Source organism: Anolis carolinensis, chromosome 5 (assembly GCF_035594765.1).
Source record: "Anolis carolinensis isolate JA03-04 chromosome 5, rAnoCar3.1.pri, whole genome shotgun sequence".
Classification (NCBI taxonomy): Eukaryota; Metazoa; Chordata; class Lepidosauria; order Squamata; family Dactyloidae; genus Anolis; species Anolis carolinensis.
The window spans coordinates 31,099,892-31,116,794 of NC_085845.1; the positions used below are offsets into that span (position 1 = coordinate 31,099,892).

The following is a 16,903-nucleotide window of genomic DNA, read 5'->3' on the forward strand; positions in this document are numbered from 1 at the left end:
TGTAACAGGCAGATGTGCTGAGTGTTTTGTTTCCATGGCAATTGGGACTATAGTTTGAGGAAAGTTGCAAAGATTTAATAGTGAAACAATGATTTTCCTAAGCGAATGCCTTGTTTTTGGATGGAAATGCTGGCTCATTCAGTGCAGGGTGTGATCTCATTGGTTTATATCACAATCCTCCCTCTCATTCTCCCCCTCTCCTTACTTTCTTCTTTCAGAATGGTAATACTGCCTTAGCGATTGCAAAGCGTCTGGGATACATCTCCGTGGTTGATACATTAAAGGTTGTAACAGAGGAAGTAGTTACCACCACAACTGTGAGTATTAACAGCCTTATTTTCCATTTTGTTTTAATCTCAGTTACTTCTATTTTTCCCTTTTCTCTACCTCTCTCTTAAAGATGATTTGAATTTTTATAGAGCTCATTTAATTCCAGGAAATATAATTTCGTTTTTGTAGATACTACTATGAATACTTCACTAATGGAAAACTATGTTTACACATACAATATAACATGTTCAAATACATTGTATAAGGGTTTTTGTTTTTTTTTTGTTTTCATTGCGCCTCCAAACATTTCAAACTACATTTCATGTTAAATCTGCATTCTGTCTTCCAAGATTTTGGCTATCAGATATTTTCCATCATTTATGACTCTGCAACTTAAATTGCAGATCATAAAGCAGGAATGAAGAACCTATAGCCATTCAGCTATTGCTGCGCTGCAATTCCCAGCAACCATAGCCAACTTGGTCAGCAGTGATGCATCATGGGAGTAGTCGTTCAACATTTGAAGGCAACAGGTTCCTTATCTCTACTGTACACAAATACAGTTCTGATAGTAATAACTGTCTGGTTGCCAATGGAGTTAGCATTATGATAGACCTCAAGAAGAAACATTTTCCTTAAATCAAAGCTGCCACATGTCAAGTGATAAGATCCCATATTGAAATTAATATCTTCATGCAGAACAATATGATTGCATACATTTCTTTTCCACAACAGAGAAATCTGATCAAAAGAATAAAACAAAAGCTGAATTTGGGCTTGAAAGATATGAAAGAAATAACTGAAGAAAAATATATATTTAATTAAAACAGAAACTTGTTTAAACCTTATTTCAGATTTGATAATATTTCAAAGGGTGTAGGAGATAGGCTTGAGTGATCCATGAAAAAATTGATTCTAAACTCGCTTCAAAAGTAGGGGGCGCTAGCGTTTCGTTTCTGATGTCATTTTCAAATTTTGTCTTCAAAAATTTAATAATTGCAGAAATCTGTTCCTGGTTTAGAAGTCTTATTTCCTGTTTCATTGGGTTGTCTTTACTTTGAAAGTCATTGTTCTACTTCAGAAACTTTGTTTTGTGGCTGAAACTTTGTTAAATTGGTGGACTCAGGAAACCATAATGTGCTCCATGTCCCTTGCACAAAGACAAAGTTCAGGCAGTGTCATAGATTTTGCCATGTTTCTATGACAGAACCAATTAGGAAATGACATTTATCATCCAGGAACAGAAATCATAGTACACCATCAAATCATTCCTGACAGATGGCCATCAGCCTCCAAATAAGGAAATCTGTTCCTGGTTTGAAAGTGTTTGGGTTTTCTGGGGCTGAGAGTGTGTGACTTGCCCAAACCCACTCAGTGGGTTTTCATGGCTGACTGGGGAATGAAGCCACAATGATTGGACAACTATCAAACCATTACACCAGGAGTCCCCAAACTAAGGGCCGTTGGCCAGATGCGGCCCTTCAATTCCATTGACTTTACACTTAGGGTTGACTTAAGTCTGAAATGACTTGAAGGCACACAACAACAACAATCCTAATTTTGGACTATTTCACCACAGTCTGGCCCCTCAACAGTCTGAGGGACTGTGAACCCCTGCACTACATTACACCATGGTCTCTCTTTTTTTTAATGAATGCTCCCATGAGAAAATGTATGGGTGAACTACAATTCCCAAAAGTCTTGGGTCAACCCCCCCCCCCTAGGATTCACAGCTGGTGTGTACTAAGCTTGGTCCAGATCCATCACTTTTCTTCTTATCCCAGATTATCTGCAGAGTGGACTCATATAATCCAGTTTAAATCAGATAATCTGAAACTAGATCCTGGGATATAGGTTTAAAGCGCCCCAATAGCAAGCAGCCAAGCACTCCAGGACGCCCAGACCTCCCTCCGCTTGTTCTGCAACCGGATTAAGAGCCCCAATAGCAAGCAGCCAAGCACTCCAGGACGCCCAGACCTCCCTCCGCTTGTTCTGCATACTGGATTAAGAGCCCCATAGCAAGCAGCCAAGCACTCCAGGACGCCCAGACCTCCCTCCGCTTGTTCTGCAAACCGGATTAAGAGCCCCATAGCAAGCAGCCAAGCACTCCAGGACGCCCAGACCTCCCTCCGCTTGTTCTGCAAACCGGATTAAGAGCCCCATAGCAAGCAGCCAAGCTCTCCAGGACGCCCAGACCTCCCTCCGCTTGTTCTGCAAACCGGATTAAGAGCCCCAATAGCAAGCAGCCAAGCACTCCAGGATGCCCAGACCTCCCTCCGCTTGTTCTGCAAACCGGATTAAGAGCCCCATAGCAAGCAGCCAAGCACTCCAGGACGGCCAGACCTCCCTCCGCTTGTTCTGCAAACCGGATTAAGAGCCCCATAGCAAGCAGCCAAGCACTCCAGGATGCCCAGACCTCCCTCCGCTTGTTCTGCAAACCGGTTTAAAGCGCCCCATAAGCAGTCAAGTAGTCCAGGAGTCCTTTGCAAATGCTTGCCCCCTCCGAAACATTCGACACCATTCGAAAAATTGGCAATCAAGGGTTCGATATCGTGGGATACATACGACAGGATAACCTTCAAAACACAGTTCAAAAGTGACAAAACATACAAATTGGATACGACATCAGAAGGATTCAAATTTTTTGCCCAAGCCTAATAGGAGAACACTCTTATTTGTATATCACCTGAAGTTTGGATTTCTGTATAAAAAGAATGCTTTGCTATGTTCACTAGTAGTTGGCAGAGAGCAACTAGAATGTTAATCATTTCAGACACTTATGTGGAAAAAGTTAGACAAATACAGGTAAGAGACATGGGGCCATTCTTGTTTTTTCGGCATCCAACACTTGTCTTCATGCCTGACCTTATGTGCTTCATTAGTTTTCCTAGGAACTGAAGTTAAATTTATGTTCAATTCAAGGAGTGAAGGGTTTTTTCAGCAACCCTGTCAACATTGGGAGATTAAGGGTGGAGCCACAAAGAGATAATGGGACAGGCCAATATTATTTATTTATTATTTGCTTCACAAAATACAAAGGTACAGGAATACTGTTGAATAATTATATCTCAGTATGGTCAAGCATATGATTATTTTTCCCTGGTTTATCCAACTTTTCTATAGTTTAAGCACAATAAAAATAAATTAACTGTAACTAAAAGTCTCATTAATCTTATACATAGCAATCACCCTAAGATTCTCAAAAGTAAGTGAAACTAAAGGGTATGCTTTTCTACATTACTCAAGCCCTTTCCAGGGCACGTCTTACAAGATTTGTTGATATAACATTAAGGCCTGCCACATTGAATTTTGCTCTTTAAACTATTTAGCTGCTTTGGTGTTTACGGGACATTATTACTCATTTTGTTTTCTTCATCATCCTGTACCCAGTTTTACATCATTTCCCCTCTTTCTCCCTCTTCTCTCTCCCCATGAACAGTTTACTGATTTTACTATACTTATTATAATTATTTGATCATGAGGATAATTTTGTGTAATTCCTTATATTGATTTTCCCCTTTATTTTCAAAATAAGACCTTTCCAATTTGCCTCTCAGGTTTGGCCCTCCCTATAGTAACTTTTTGCTAATATAGTCTTGGAGGAGGTAGTCCACTATAAAATTATACCAAGTTTTTGTATCCAATTTCTTTTGGTCCTTCCAGCCTAGGGTGACTAAGGCTTTAATTGCATATAACATGTTTTATTATTCCCTCCCATTCTTTAAATCTCCCATTGCCCTCAATTTTCTGGATGAAGAATTGTGACTTGTTTCAGTCTGTTTTTATCCCTAATATCTACTAAATTTCCTTCTTAATTATTTTGTGGAACTTTTGTATTGTTTCACAATCCCACCATATGTGGGTTTATGTTCTGGTTTTCCCACAGTTATGCCAACATTGTTTTGGGGAGATTCTCATTATGTAATCCAATTGCACAAAAGTTGTATACCATTTAGCCAGTATTTCCCATTGCATTTCCTTAATCTTTAAATGATGTATTTTATGAGGAAAGGCCAATAATTATAATATTCTGTGACCACTGCACATATTTTAAAACCTGGGGTGGAATGCACAACCCCTTAGAAGTTGTTGGATTGGAACTCCCATCAATTCTAGCCACTATTATCCATTCCTGAGGACTATTAAGCCAGCCAATAGAATTACCTGTGAAGGCTATGCTTTTCCCATTCCTCACCTAATCTGAATGTGTGGATAAGATCATTGGTCTTAGTCAAGAATATGAAGGCTGGGATTTGCTGTGAATTGTGGCGAATCCGGCAAGACCAGGTAGGGGCGTGGGAACCTGTCACCCGCCTTGCCCACCTTGCCCCTCATCCCATCCCACAGTGGGAAGTGTCGCCACCTGGCTTCTCCCTGTTGTTTCCTATGCAAAACAGAAAGCCTCCTGTGTTGCCAAAGCGGTCTCTTACCACACTTTGACTTCAGTTGAAGCACAGAACCCCCTCTGGAAGTAGATGACACCATGTGTTGGAAGCTGACAAGCTCCGTGCCTCAACTGAAGTCCAAGTGTCATAGGATAGGCAATTTTGTCCATCTGATGAGATTGTAAAGCATACTAAAACCATAATGCAATTTTAATTCCTACCAATTCAACATTATTAATTTTTGGAATGTCTATCTAAGGTGGTTTTATTATATCAAATATAAAATGTAAAAAATTCATTTGTCTTGCTATACCAAAATATTAGACATAATTATGCTATCATTACAGTGATAATTTATTTGAGAGCAAGTGACAGACCCAACATTGAAGGCAAAACCATTGTCCACCACTCTAGAAACCCCCTGCCTCTGCTGGAAGACTGCTTCTTGATGGAGAACTCAAAGCATTACATATTTTGTCTTTTCCTCCTTGACATATTATTTATAATAAGAAAAACGATGTAAAATGGACGCCCAGTGGAAAGATCTAGGGAAGATAGAAATGGGAAATGTTGAAAATGGATGCCCTGAAAATTCCGTTTGAAGCAGAGTGATTGAAAGGTAGAAATCGTGGTGGAAGTACCCCAACAGAGTAAACTGAAGTCTCTCATCCAAAGACAAGTAATGTTTCAAACTAAAATGTGTCATCTTTATATTGGGTGCCAACATGATTCACAGATCTGGCAAGAATGTCAACCTTGGTATTTATAGAAAAGGAACAAACCATAAATTAGAAAGTGTTCTATTTTGAGTTTCAGGACCATCTCCTAAAGAAAAATATTTAGCTTGCCTTTGAAACATGTTAGAAGTAGTAGCTTCCTCTTGTCCTGAATTATTGTTGAGGTTGCCATCCATCCTTCCAAATGCTGAACTGAATTATCCCCTAACAAGGTTAAACAAAATAAGTTTGCTTCTTCAAATATAGTTACATTCTGTACATTTCTATTACTCAAACCAATCAACCAATAATTATCAAAACCTATAGTCAGTGGGGTTGTTGTGTGTTTTCTGGGCTGTAAGGCCATGTTCCAAAAGCATTATCTCCTATAGTCAATACCTGGATCTATGTCAGCCCATTTCAGTCTGCTTTGCTTATTCATATTCTAGTCCATTCTTGCTTTTGTGTGACTTCAAAGAGGTTCTGGCTAATATCCTAAACTGACAATCAGGTGTTTTTGTTTTGAAATATTTGTTCATTTGCTCATAGCTTTCTTACTCTAATTTACCTTTCCTTAAGGTTTTTTTCAGTTTTAAATTACAATTCCACACCATTAGTTTCATACAGAAACCTACCCATAGCTCATAATGCAATTTTATACTTTCTTCAGAAAACATACTCAAATTCTATGTCCTCTCAAGCTTCATTATCTTATTTTCTTTTCTATAACCTATTAAGTCTGTTTATCCTTGTAAGAAAATGTATAAATGTATATGCTTACATCAGAATATGGAATTATTCTTATTACTTAATCATTTTAACAAACTATTGACAAAATATGTGTAAAGTATGAAAATCCAATGCAGTTGATATTGTAGATATATAGACTAATCAGATGTTCTTCTCATTCAACATATTTTTTCAGTTTGCATTTTTTGCATTGTTGAAACTATTTTACAATTTCAATCATTTCCAGATGCTCCCTAAAAATTAGGGCTTTTTTGTAGACATTACCTAATTTGTTTTAGAACCTAGCCTGTAACCAAAAATTTGAGATGTTTTGCATTTATTGTCAATGAACAAATGTGCTAGAGATATTTAAAAACTATAACCAGTTGTTAAAAAAACGCCTGCTTTTCACAGCATGTACCCATTTTTATTAAACTAATTATTAGAAAAAACCTATTATATGCAGAAAATATCAAATCTGAAAATTGCAGAACATATACGTATTTACTTGAATCTAATGCACTGTCAAATCTAATGTGCTCCTCAATTTTCAAAACTCTGAAACCAAAAACAGTATTTGCTACCAAATGTAATGTGCAGCATCAAAACATGCACTCTTCGTAATTTACAATACCAAAGCTTCCAGCAATGAAAAAATAAAACTTTGGAATGCATTTATGCTATAGAATGAATCCACTTTAATTACCTTGGTTCAATGCTATGAAATCATGGGGCTCCAGTTTCACAAGGTTTTGAGCCTTCTCTGCCAAAGCACATTGATGCCTCAACAAACTACAAATCCCAGGATTTAATAGCATTGAGCCATGGCCATTAAATTAGAGATGGTGTTCCTCAAATAGAAGCTTCAGATGTTCCTGAAGGAGCTTCCCCTTTTGGTTTGACTCAGCACCAAGATTACCGTATGACAAAAATTTAATGCAGACCACAATGTTCAGGCCTGTAGCGAGGGGGGGGGGGGTTAGGGGTTCAACCCCCCCCTTGAAATTTTTCAGGTTAAAAAAAAACATGGTTTACTCATGAATTTTAACTGGTTAACCAAATCCCCATGCTAAGTCTATGAGACGTAAAACATTAAGAGTCCCTCCAGGCACTATCTCAAGCAGATATTGACAAGTCTGAACCCAGGGGGCAGGTGGGTCAGGGGTTCACCCCCCCCCCCCCCCGAAATTTTCAAAACTCCTCCCGAAAAATTTTTCTGGCTACGGCCCTGAAATGTTGGCAAGGTAATTAAAACAAAAAATGTGAGCATTAGATTCATGTAAATAAGGTCATTGAAATTTAAGTGTTTCTTATTGATACTTTCACCAAATTAACCTATTGATTAATTTCTTTTCTCCCTCTTTTTCTGCAGACTGTAACTGAGAAACACAAACTCAATGTACCAGAAACCATGAGTGAAGTCTTAGATGTTTCTGATGAGGAGGGTAAGCTTTCCATGGTTCACATAACTCCATAGATAAAGCAGCTTGATTCAGTACTATTCTTAGAAATTATCAGTTGTTCATGGTGATTCCACAGTGTAGAAAGTGTAATTTTGACAGAGTATTTTTTTTAAAAAAAAATTACACCAGATTCATATTTTGAAGGAACTTACACAAATATTTTCAGCTTAAAATATGTTTTTTATTTACCGGATTCAATGTTAAATACAGCGTGCTCTGAACATTTTTGAAGTGTAGCTTTTCCATTAAAACAGCTTCCAAAAGACACTACAGACATTCTCTATCTCTAATACAGTTATTTCAGGTGCAGTATATTTCTCCTTTTTAGACAATGGCTAGGAAACCACTTCTGTGTGAAGCTTCCATTCTTATTGTGGAGCAAAAACAGATATTCAGTCTTTTCATTTTAGCAGCTCAGTTTCCCACTCTCCCCTAAGGGCCTTTCAGGGCTGTGTGTGTGCATGGCTGACATAACATGGCATTCATCTGCAATCACCTAACTGCCAATTATTTGGGTCTTAAACCAGACAGCATGACTGGTGAAAGAAGCCATATCATAGAGTCTAAACTGCTGAACTGAATGGTAGCTATGGTTACAAACACTCTCTAGGCAAAGTTCACATGATGAATGAATCTGTAAATCTCTCCATGCTTTAACTTTGGTTGTTAGCGAGAAAGCAGTTGGAGACAGGACCATAATGCAAATGAATACTTTTCAAAAGTACAACTCCTGAACGCATTATATTCATAGGAATTTGGGCAACATCCAATATTATGTGAACAAATCTATCTTTTTAGAATGAATTTCCCACTTCATACATCCACTGAATAAAACCCCAAATTGGCCCAAGATGGTGGATTTTCAATTGAAGGGAGGGGAATCTTTCTTTCTGTGACTGATTTCCATTTGATGGCAAGGCAAGGAGTGTTGGATAAAATATCTTAAGAACAGGGTCATCTTTACCATGTAAGGAGGCTTCCATTTGTGTTAACAGTTGTTTCATTTCTTTTTAAAGTAATCTGAAATACCCTTTTTACTAACAACACTATTAAATTAGCTAAATATCAGCCTCCATGCTTGACTATATCTATTTGAAGGGCTATTTCAGCTTAGTTGAAGACCATTGCACTAAAAAAACCCAACCACTCCAACCTCAAATATGGTGACATTTTCTATTGTGTTCTGATTGATACATTATCATATTGTATTGTATATGTTATGATACTATTGTGTGTATAAGCTGCCCAGAGTCCCTATGGGAGATGGAGGCAGGGTACAAATAAAGACATCATCATCATCATTATTCCTTTTTGTATTCCAGTATTTTTCAGCTTCTGTGTTCTCATGGAATGCTTCTATGAAATTTCTTAATGTAATCACACTGCTCCCCTTTTGCCTTTTGTTACACATTAATGAGATTCATGTATTTCACAAAAAGTGTCATAAAAACTCAAATAATTTTAAAAGCAAGTGCGTATACAATCTTTGAGTTTCTTACAGATGCTAGCTGTGTCTGACCAATTATTTGTGGAAAAGAACGACATTGAAGCTTGCCCAATGATTGATATCAGCAATGACAAAAGTTAAAGCAATGATTTGATTCTTCTTAACATGCCAGTGTTTTTCATGTTTATTAATAGTTTGTATTTGTACTTCAAGTGGACTGAAGTATCTAATAAATTGATTCAAGAACAGTGGTAACATTACTAATTGATCATGTGAATTTGTGTTTGTTTGTTTTTTTTACTTCAGGCGATGATACCATGACTGGAGACGGGGGAGAATATCTTAGACCAGAAGACTTGAAAGAACTAGGTGATGATTCCTTACCTAGCAGCCACTTCATAGGTTGTATGAATTACCTGAGGCACAGCCTGGAAGAAGGCCGATCTGACAGGTATTAAATTTATATATTGTCCCCTTAATCTATCTTTTTTCTGAATAGGCACCTAGTGTGTGGATGGATTTTAGTTATTTCCTAGGCCACAGAGGGTAGCCTTCTGCTCTGTTAGACATGGGCTTTTATACCTAGATGAGTATATATCCTGTGGAGAACTGTTCCCTAAATGTATAATCACTTCCCAGAACATAAAGTTGACATTGAAGTATCCAATATCAAAATTCTGTGTTGTGCCTCTCCACTACTTGTACTTTGCTCCAGGTGTTGAACCATGTTACCTTTGTTCATAGGTTTGATTCAAGAAAGCAGGATGTTAAATTTAGCTTCAGGGATATAAATCTTCACTTGTCTTCATCCTGCTAATGAGGAATTGCAAACATTTCACCCTCGCCTATGATACAGTACAATATTCTCTATCCCAAAGAAGTTTTGTTTTTGCAAGAATGATTTCTTGCAAAGTTGCAAAGTTAAATTACAATAGCTGCTGCCTTATTACATGGATTCTGAAAAGTCTGAAGCATCGGAAGTGTTGTTTCGATATTTTCAGTCTATAAGCCAACCATTTTGTCCTTGCTGTGATGCTTTACTTTTATCCACAAAGAGAAGACATTAGCATCAATTGTGGAAATCTCATCAAAATAAAGGTTCCTTGCCTTGTCCTGACACTAGGGGTGAGAAATCTTGTTGGAGTTAATGAACCACAATGACCTGTCTTAATATTTTAAGAAAACATATCTTGTTGAGAATTAGAAACAGAAGTTGCCTTTGATTTTTTCAGAAATTCTTTTTTATGACATTACACATTTGTATTTCTATTTGATCTTGTACCATATGCAACAAATAGGCAGTAATATGGTGGCGTTTCTTTCATGCAAGTTATTAATCTACTACTTCAGTCCTTGAAACTGCCATTTCTGAAGAAACAGATGTTTTTAGGTAAAAGAGAGGAAAAAACATACTGTGACATAAATATATTTAGCACTTCAGCAGCAACAGGAAATACAGGAAACTATTCCCAACTCATAATGATCTGATGTCTTTTCCCACAAAAACAAGCATTGAAATATAAATTGCATTACATCACACCAGTTCTACTTGTGCAGAATTCATGCTGCAATTGAGAACTCACAGAGTTGGAGAATAAGGGCTAAGAGTTGTATTACATAAACAAAGAATAGGACTAACAACTGTGCAAAACAGATACCGTTAAGTTTGGTAGGGCATTAAGTGGTAAAGACCAGGATGGACAGTGACAACATGATAACTACATATATGCCTGTGATGCAACTATGTTTGGAACCTTGTGTATATTTATGGCAGCTTCCACTCAGAAAATATAAGAAAATGTGTAGAAAGGGGCAGCCTTGATTAAGGTGCTGCCATGATTAAGGTGCTCAGGTAACTCCCCCATACCAAAAAGAAACAAGAGATGCAAACTATCATATCACAGACATCTAAACTATTATGCACAATATGAAGAAAACAGACACCTTTTGCTTTTACTAGAACCTGGGCTAAGTACCTATAATGAGAATCCCACTTTTAGGGTAACATGATTAGGAAGCTGCTGTTGCGCATATATGCTGTTGCTGGACATTATCAGTATCTGGTTGTTCACTATAACTGCCGAATGCTGTCCTGTATACGTATTTAATCTTATTCAGCAGTACTCTTCTTGGGTTTTATAAGCAGCACAGAATCATACAATACTAGAATTTTAGAGCTGGAAGACTCTACTCCATCAGCTCCAGCTCCCTGCTAAGAAAGTAATTGGTAGATTTTCCCTCATTGCCGAGCTATTCATAGAGACTTCATCTAGATTGCCAAAATATCAAGTTGAAGTATTCTAATTTATATTGTGGGTTTTTAAAAAATAGTACACCAAAACCTTCACTTCTTTTTGCTTGCAGAAGCAGGCATATAGGGAAGATCTGCTTGTTAGCTGTAAAATCCCCATTTGGGAAGACAGGAAAGCTTTTTGAAGCATGTTTTTGTAACCAGAGAAGACTGCAGGAAAGAAGGGGAAAAAAACTGATCCGGCTGTGTCATGTTAGATTTAGGCCATAACGCCATATGTATGCAGGAACAAGGCAGTGGTGCACAAATAAGAGACTAGGGAAATGCAATCAGGTATGGATATTTTTAGGTCTCGTCCATTCACCTTCTCTCAGGGCCGCACATTAGTGTTTTAATCTTGTCCAGATTATTTTTTTAATCCTCTTGCTGCCTGCAGTTTTTAACCAAGCATTGTAACCAGAGCCTCATTAGCTCTGTTCAGATTAAATAAAAGAAACAATGATAAACTATCTTGAATGACATACTTCCTTATGTACATGCTGTGTTTTTTTTGTAAAGTTAATCAGGAGAAAACTAGGCTCCTGGCATGACCTTGCAAGGAAAGCTTCAAGATATTGGAAAACAAACATCTGTTGTCATTTCTTCCAGCTGAATTCAAGTGGAAGCAATCAACAGAAGATTTAGGAAGAAAAATATTTCATTTGAAAGTTTTAGTTTGCCAGAGCAAATGTCTATTCATTGTAAATGGTGTGGTCTTCTTGAAGAAATACATCTTTCATGAGCAAGAAAAGCTAATGCAGTACAGCAGATATGCTGCCTTTTCATGCTCTGGGAAACATTACTCTTTTGGCCCATTAACTACACAGTGTTCCTCGAACTGATTCATTTAAGGAGTTCAGTTTTTGGATATCTGGCTTTTATTTCATAATTGTGTTCCATATTTGTTATTCTCTCTTCCCTTGTTGTATGCTCTCAATAGCACTATGCCCAGGTAAGTATTATGCAGCATGACAACTTCTTCTCTCCTGCCATCTGTCATTATGTATTTGATTCCATAGTTTGCAGTCCTACTTAAGGATCTGAAAGGTTTTTATTTATTCAAGTTGGTTAGTTTTGTGGTACAAGTAAAATGCCGCAATGGTTGCAATTAGTGATTGTCTCACTGTGGACTTTACTACTCTCTCTTGTGGCCTGTACAAGGCTGACACCAAATGCAAGTGTCCTCTTGCTAATCACATACTTCAAAACTACAAACTTCCATGGAGAGAAAAAGTTCCTCTGACACTAGTCTTTGAATTGCCAATGTTTAGCTTTGATATAACTGTCACACCAGAAGGAAAAAACGGAAGAATCATTTGATACTTCTTAAATAGATAAGAAAATATCTATTCCTTTTCTCGATATTAAGGATGAATAGCTTTTTCTGACAAACACAAGTAATTATACTGCAAGTCATGTTTCTGTGCCAATGCAAGTTTGTTGCAGGCTGAGCTTTTTCATGCAAGACATGCAAGGAGAAAAGAGATATTGATCAGAAATGAAGTAAGATGGTTACAAGTATAAATGGTTAATTAGATGCTGAAAAGGAACAGCCAGGAACAGCCTTGATTTTTGTCAGGCAAACTAAAATGCATCTGCAGTACATTCTTAAAATATGTTGTAGAGTAGCTACAGTCAGCAGTGTCTTAGTCCATGGCCTGAGAATCTTAGTGGAATATTGACCCTGTCTCATCACAAATGTCTGTAATTTTTGTACAGCTACCATTGGCTAAGGACTGAATTTGTCTCTTCAGGGACGTAATGGTATAACTGCATCAGGACCTTCAATCAAATAGGTGCTGAAGGATTTAGATGTGGGTTTTTGGTTTTTTGGGATTTTTTTAATACTATTTCTTTTTTAAGACACACTATAGGCTTGGGCTTTTCTCTGCTTTATTTTTGAAGGGGGTACCTTATTAAGACATCCCATTAATAGAGAAGCAGGGCCTTGACTTTTGTTGGCATAGTCTTTCTCAACCTTGATTGACACACCGCTGCAGATGCTTCAAGGATGTTTAAAGGAGGCAAATGCTTATCCATCCAAGCAGTTTTGGTCTAGAATAAAGTTTTCAAGACAGAGGGTTGAGCTGGATGACATATCTTTGCTCCTTGTATTGTTTTTTTATTTTACTTAATAGTATATTCTCTACACCCCATCTCCCAGTTGGATCAGGACTAGAAGATTCATGATCTTGGATGAAACTGAGCCCTCTCATATCTGCTATTTCTTTCTTAGATTTCAAAATATTAAAACTCTTTAAAGATAATTCACCACAAAATAGTCCTTCAGTTAAAATTGTAATATCCTTGACAGTTATTATATTGTCTCTAACTTCTATAGTGTATTCAGACTAAATTAAGACTTCATTTCTAATGCTTACTAATGTGAGAATGAACATGACAGATTTACAACTAAGAAGACAGGAGAATTACAATGCAAGTCATGTATCCCATTATTTAAATGTCACAATCTATAATACAAATCTGTATTGTGCATCTGCAGTTTTTGAATCAATCAGGACATTTTTCAGATATTACATACAGCTATACACTTATATATAAAATATAAAAGATGTTTTAGAAACTTCATAAACTCTAAAAGACTTGGATCCTATTTATATTTCCACTAACATCTCCATATGACAACCATATACCACCACAAAGGGTTTTCTAGCCACCATTTGGGAGGAAAGCAAGAGATGGCATCCTTGGAAAGAAAGGCAAAAAATCCCTGTTATGTATTTGCTTCCATAAATTGAACAAAAATAACGAAGTTCGGATTCAAAACATCAATAGAAATCTATTTATTGAATTTCATGATTTAATCCTGTCAAAAATGGCAAGACCATTCTAGCTGTAACTGCAAAGAAAATTGCAACTATAAGTCACAAAATAAGAGATGTTGAAAGCAACTGCACAGAATATTTGTATGACATGTATGTCATATTTAGAAGGTGTGATAAATAATGTTTGTTCTACACAGTTTTAATAAACAAGATTTGTACTTTTTATGAATATGTGAGGCATTTAAAGATAATACAGTGATAAATTATACTACTTGGATAAATTTTGATGCGCAATTGCATCTGAAATTTTCATTTTTCTTAACGTTATGTTTCTAGGCAACTAGAAACATATCAACTATTTGCTCGCAAGCCTACTACTCCCATAGTCTGTTGATAGTTTTAGTGATTTAAGCTTCAAAACTAGTATTTGAAGTACGTAACTGAAACAGAGACCCCCCCCATGTACATTGGTTTGTGTTGTCCTTTGATTTTCAGTCCAATTAGACCTGAGTTATATGTGGAAGTAGCTTATTTTTGCTTGGCACTTCTTCGTTGCTTCAGCAAATGATTTTATGTAGCGCTTTGTGTACACATGGAAATAACAATGTTTTTATTGCTTATTTGCTGTACAAGGGAAATCCTGCTTTGCCAAAAAGCATACGGCTGATCCTTTTCTGTGTACCTTCCAGGGGATGGAAAGTAGTTTACCCTTGATCAGCAATGGGACATTTTTTTGGTACTGAACATTTCCTCAAAATTTTGACTATCGAATCATGTTTCTTCAACAGGACAAAGAAGTAATTCATATTTTTTTAACGTTAGATGGAAGGGGAGCTGTTCAACTATACAGTGACACTGTTTGAAGCTTCTCTATACAAAGGATTAAACAGATTTTAATTATGAAAAAAGAGAGAGCAACATTGCTCAATCTCCTCTAAGAATGTTGACATGACAAAGGTGGAAGGCTTTATCAAAGGAATAATATTATCCCCCTGGAAGTTACACCATATTTGCTAATAGCATGCTTTTTCCAATCCCTTGCTCTGCTCTGTCCACAATCTCATCTTCAAAACACCATCTCTACCGCTGATAATGTTACCAACCTACCAGCCTGCGATCTTTCAGTTCAGACAAGTCCCATACGCTGAGCCACATCTCCTATCTGAGGGACAGCACCATGATTGATGATGCAGTTGTTATCCCCAGCCACCAGGTGAGGCAGTTGTGATAATTTGGTGTGTCAGTCTGGTAGCTTACATGTTGCTATCCTTTATTTGTTGTTATTTGTCCTATTACTGTAGTATTAATCCTATTTTAGTCTAGCTTGAGTTATTGTGGTTTTGCTGATGTTGTTTTAATTGAATTGTTTGCTCCTTCAGTAATATTACTTTCTGTTCAGAGTTATTATGGAAGAGGGGTTTCAACTATGAATGTCAGTCTTCATAAAATTCACGGGCAAGAATAACTAACCTAAGCATTTTTCTTACGAGAACATCTAAAACTGCAGTTCTCAAGGATTGCTCATAGTCTGGGATTTAGTCTGTGGACAAATCCGCCTTTTCTGTGCAGAAATTTTGCTTTCTGTGACCCCCCCCCCCCAAACCCCATGCACATTTTTCAAACAGAACAAATTTCAAACTGCAAAGATCTTAGTTCACCCAAAGTTCTTCTCATCAGGATTTCATAAGAATATGATTGTATTCACTAAGCTCTATAGTACAACATTGTTAGGTTAATGTAGCTCATTAGCTAAATAAGGCAGCTTACTACCGACTTTGCTTATCCCTTGCTTTTTTGACCTTCTAGGAATTGAAAACAAGGAGTTTTCAAAATTCCAGTAGATCCCAATATACTGTAGCTGGTGGACATTGTTTTAGCTCACAGGTCACATATTTTGCATGCATCAATTATGCAGTGGCAATAATATTGGAGTACAATTTGTTTTTGTATGATAATGCACTGTCACCAAAATGGTACATCACAATGTGACAGATATTTTACAGTGCTGTCTAAATGGTCTAGCAGTAATCTGTTTATTGATCTTGAAGAGGATAAATATTATTTTGATCATTAATTTGATCACACATTTGGTTCTTTCCCAGAATGCAAATAATTTTGTATCCTTTAGGGAACTAATACCACATGAGACTTAGAAACCATTTTGGGTGTGGTAGATATTGGCTGTGAATGATAAAGGGAAATGGACGGCAAGAAAAAAAGCATTTCTATGCATTTTCAGGTAACCACACTGGCCAAAGAAGGTGAAAGAACTTCATATCACTTAAGCTGGAGTCCTGATACCCTGGACAATGTTTCTCTTTATGATGGCCCTATACATTCTAGGTAAGTTATCCATATAGTAGAAGATGAAAAATATTAACTGAGTGAAGCACTGCTTAGCTCAGATACGTATCCTACCTGGTCAGCTTAAAGCATTCAGCCAAACTTCAAATTTAAACCAGTTCCAAGCAGCTTTAACTGTGATGATAATCCTCTCTTTGAAAAATCTTTTAGTGGGAAAGGTTGACAACTTGCATGTTCTGAGAGGGGATTTTCTCTTAAGAGTCATGACAGTTAAGCATGTTCGAAACTGGCTTAACTTGTTAGTGTAGGTCTTAAGACTGACCTAGATTTTCTGTATAGAAGTATGAACTATTGGAATTGCTCTCAGCATGCCATGGCTTTCACCCAGTTAATATGATAATATTAATTGAAATGTTTTGCATCAAAATAAAATGTCAATAGTTTTGAAAGGTAAAATATATATACTAACAATGGATGTTTAACATTTCTGATTCTGTCTTTGTAATAGTTTCA

The 16,903-nt window shown here is 36.9% G+C and overlaps 1 protein-coding gene across 47 annotated transcripts in view; it reads left to right on the forward strand.

Moving 5' to 3' along the window:
- Window positions 1–16,903, forward strand: part of ank2 (ankyrin 2) — a 217,994-nt gene that overhangs the window by 134,600 nt on the left and 66,491 nt on the right. For 36 of the 47 annotated variants that reach the window (XM_062981284.1, XM_062981289.1, XM_062981302.1 and 33 more), the window contains 5 exons: window positions 219–317; window positions 7,473–7,545; window positions 9,317–9,461; window positions 15,197–15,299; window positions 16,326–16,429. In XM_062981284.1, the coding sequence (XP_062837354.1) occupies window positions 219–317; window positions 7,473–7,545; window positions 9,317–9,461; window positions 15,197–15,299; window positions 16,326–16,429 (524 nt within the window). Of the gene's footprint in view, window positions 1–218; window positions 318–7,472; window positions 7,546–9,316; window positions 9,462–12,240; window positions 12,253–15,196; window positions 15,300–16,325; window positions 16,430–16,903 lie in introns of all 47 variants that reach the window. The other 11 variants (XM_062981304.1, XM_062981301.1, XM_062981307.1 and 8 more) reach the window with 2 other exon arrangements.